At 40.3% G+C, this 3,264-nt stretch overlaps 1 protein-coding gene across 1 annotated transcript; it reads left to right on the forward strand.

The window, feature by feature from the left end:
• Positions 1-404: 404 nt before the first annotated feature.
• On the forward strand, positions 405-2,852 carry LOC143856222 (uncharacterized). Its single transcript, XM_077366369.1, has one exon. It carries the CDS (start codon positions 793-795, stop codon positions 2,764-2,766), a length of 1,974 nt encoding a protein of 657 aa, XP_077222484.1. The 5' UTR covers positions 405-792; the 3' UTR covers positions 2,767-2,852.
• Positions 2,853-3,264: the final 412 nt, after the last annotated feature.

Genomic DNA, 3,264 nt, shown 5'->3' on the forward strand with positions numbered 1-3,264 from the left:
ATGATCCAAACCGTGGATTTGATGGGCCACAACTTAAATTGATTGTGGCCCAAAAATCATTTTCATAGGATGATTCCAACCCTCTAATCTATATATATATATATATATATATATATATATGTTTCCATAATATGCAGTTCCTCTATAGATCAAAGGGTTGGGGTCATCCCATGGAAATGATTTTTGGGCCACAACCTATTTACGTTATGGCCCATCAAATCCACAGTTTGGATAATTCTACAGTGTGCCCATCAAATGGGCTGTTTTGATCATCTTACGGTATGCCCATTCCCCATTTTATAGGATAGAATTGTGAGATAACCTTTCTCATAAACGTTTGAAGAATTTATCCGGGGATTTTATGCGCGGTGGGGGGGGGGGGGCACTCTTTTAACCGTGAGCCCTAGGTGAGGCCTATATTCAACCGACTTTTCTTGTTCGGGTTACCCCTCTATTGTATTTTTTACTGCTCTTTTCACACTAAAAGAGAGTGGCCCGTGAAATAAAATTGGGCAAATATAAATCATTTTCCTTGCTTAGAATTTTGAACAGGAAAATCGGTTCAAGTCAGAAGAGTGGAGAGGGTGTGTACATTGATCGGGGGAGAAGATTGTTAAAGGAAGAAAGCAACTACTGTTTGGCAATAATTTTACAAAGCCCTTAAAAATACTGGACTTCATTGCCACTCCTCAAATTTATTACCTCTCTCTCTCTCTCTCTCTCTCTCTCTCTCTCTCATGAATATATGATGGATTCGGATTCAGAAATCAAGAGAAAACCGCCCTTTCTGAGATGTTGGCACTGTTTCGCTCCCCATTCTTACTCCAACTTCATATTAAAAACCATCCCAAATCTCCTCTTTCCTCTCTTTTCAGGACTCTTCTTCCTTTATCCAGTCTCCACCTATCATCACTCTATCACGCCAACAATTCCATTTCTCATTTCAACAATTTCAATCATACTACCAACCAACCCACAAGAATCTCTACCCTTGAAAGAGATTACAGCATCGATCAGAACGTAGCTCGGTCTAATTGGATGATTACTAAATTAAGCAGGGAAGGCAAAATCTCTGAAGCTCGCCGCGTGTTCGATGAAATGCCCCAAAGAGATGTTGTTACGTGGACGACTGTAATTTCAGGGTATATAAAATGTGGTATGATCAAAGAAGCACGCCTTCTGTTTGACAATATTTATGCCAAGAAAAATGTGGTTACTTGGACTGCAATGCTCGCGGGTTACTTCCGATTTAAGCAGATTTGGGATGCAGAGAAGTTGTTTGAAGAGATGCCAGAGAAGAATGTGGTTTCTTGGAACACTATGATATCTGGGTATGCGCAGAATGGCCGTGTTAATTCTGCTTATGAATTGTTTGAGAAAATGCTTGAAAGAAATGTTGTGTCTTGGAACACAATTATAGCTGCTTTAGCCCAAGTAGGAAGAATTGATGAGGCTCACGGGCTATTTGATCGCATGCCAGTGAGGGATGTGATTTCTTGGACAGCAATGGTCGCGGGTCTTTCCAAGAATGGGAAGATCGATGAAGCTCGGGAGGTGTTTGATGAAATGCCTGAGAGAAATGTGGTTTCTTGGAATGCGATGATCACTGGATATGCACAGAATCTGAGGCTGGAAGAAGCTCTTTATGTGTTTGAGAGAATGCCTGAAAGAGACCTTCCGTCGTGGAATACTATGATTACGGGGTTTATCCAAAATGGGGATGTGAGACGTGCTCGTAGATTATTCAATGAAATGAAGGAAAGAAATGTAGTTACTTGGACTGCGTTAATCATGGGATATGCACAAGATGGGCAGTGTGAAGAAGCATTGAAGATCTTTTCGAAAATGCAGAAAGATGGAATTAAACCCAACCAAGGAACTTTTGTGACTGTATTGAGTGCTTGTAGCAGTTTAGCTGGACTTGGCGAGGGAAGGCAAATTCATCAGATCATAAACAAAACAGTATTCCAATTCAGTGCCTTTGTAGAATCAGCTCTCATAAGCATGTATGCGAAATGTGGTGAAATTGGCATTGCTAGAGGGATGTTTGATCGGTCGAGCCAAAAGGACTTAGTATCTTGGAATGGGATGATCGCGGCCTATGCCCACCATGGCTACGGTAGAGAAGCCATTTGTTTGTTTGAAGAAATGCGGGAAAATGGGTTCAAACCCGATGATGTAACCTACGTGGGGTTACTCGCGGCGTGTAGCCATTCGGGTTTGGTTGATGAAGGGCTAAAGCACTTTAATGCTTTGATAAGGGATGGGTCAATTGAAGTAAGAGAAGATCATTATGCTTGCTTGGTTGATCTTTGTGGGCGAGCCGGGCGGCTTGAGGAAGCCTTGGAATTTATAGGTGGGCTTAAGGTTAAGCCCTCGGCGTGTGTATGGGGTGCTCTTCTTGCTGGGTGTAATGTTCATGGTAATGCAAGGATAGGGAAGATTGCTGCTAAGAGGCTTTTGGAGGTGGAGCCTCAAAATGCGGGGACTTATTTGTTGTTATCTAACATATATGCTTCAGTTGGCCGCTGGAAAGAGGCGGCGAAGGTAAGGTTAAAGATGAAAGATAAGGGTTTAAAGAAACAGCCAGGGTGTAGTTGGATTGAGGTGGGTAACAGGGTTCATGTGTTTGTTGTGGGTGATAAATCACATTGCCAGGCTAAGGAGTTATATGGTTTGCTTCAAGAACTTCATAAGAAGATGAAGAAGGCAGGGTATGTACCTCATAAGGATTATAGAGTTGATGATGATTTTTTAGTTATTTAATTGCACTTCTTTGTAAATTATTTCCCTTTATAAATTGAATTAATACTTTTGATTGCTTGTTTAAGATGGAGAAAACCTTTTCAAACTATCACCGTATTCTATTTCTATTATGTTCGGCGTAAACTTTTACCCTTTAATTAATTTTGGTTCTTTCTTTGCACGCAGTAAAAATGGGTGTAAAATTACATTGTTTGTCTGACCACAATTTTTAAAATTTTGAACCTTCCTGAGCTATTCATTTTACACCAAATATGTAGACGGCTAGGATCATATGATCTTTTTTTTTTAAATTGACATATTTCATTAATATTAAGACAGCATTCGGGACCAAGAGTCCCATCCTGCGTTACAAAATATTGAAGAGTATTGGCACGGGCATACCTGAGACCAATTTGAAAATACACAAAAGTAAGTCAAAGTACAATAGTCTAAACTTCTCCTTTCTTTTCAACAGCATACTTTCTTTACAACTCCCGTAACATTCTTTATACACCTTCA

Source organism: Tasmannia lanceolata, unplaced genomic scaffold, assembly GCF_043159265.1.
Source record: "Tasmannia lanceolata isolate RefF3 unplaced genomic scaffold, GAP_Taslan_0.1 ptg000023l, whole genome shotgun sequence".
Lineage (NCBI taxonomy): Eukaryota > Viridiplantae > Streptophyta > Magnoliopsida > Canellales > Winteraceae > Tasmannia > Tasmannia lanceolata.

What these genes read in the sequence shown, in the direction of transcription:
- LOC143856222 (XM_077366369.1), top strand. Translation starts at nt 793, where the DNA reads ATGTTGGCACTGTTTCGCTCCCCATTCTTACTCCAACTTCATATTAAA.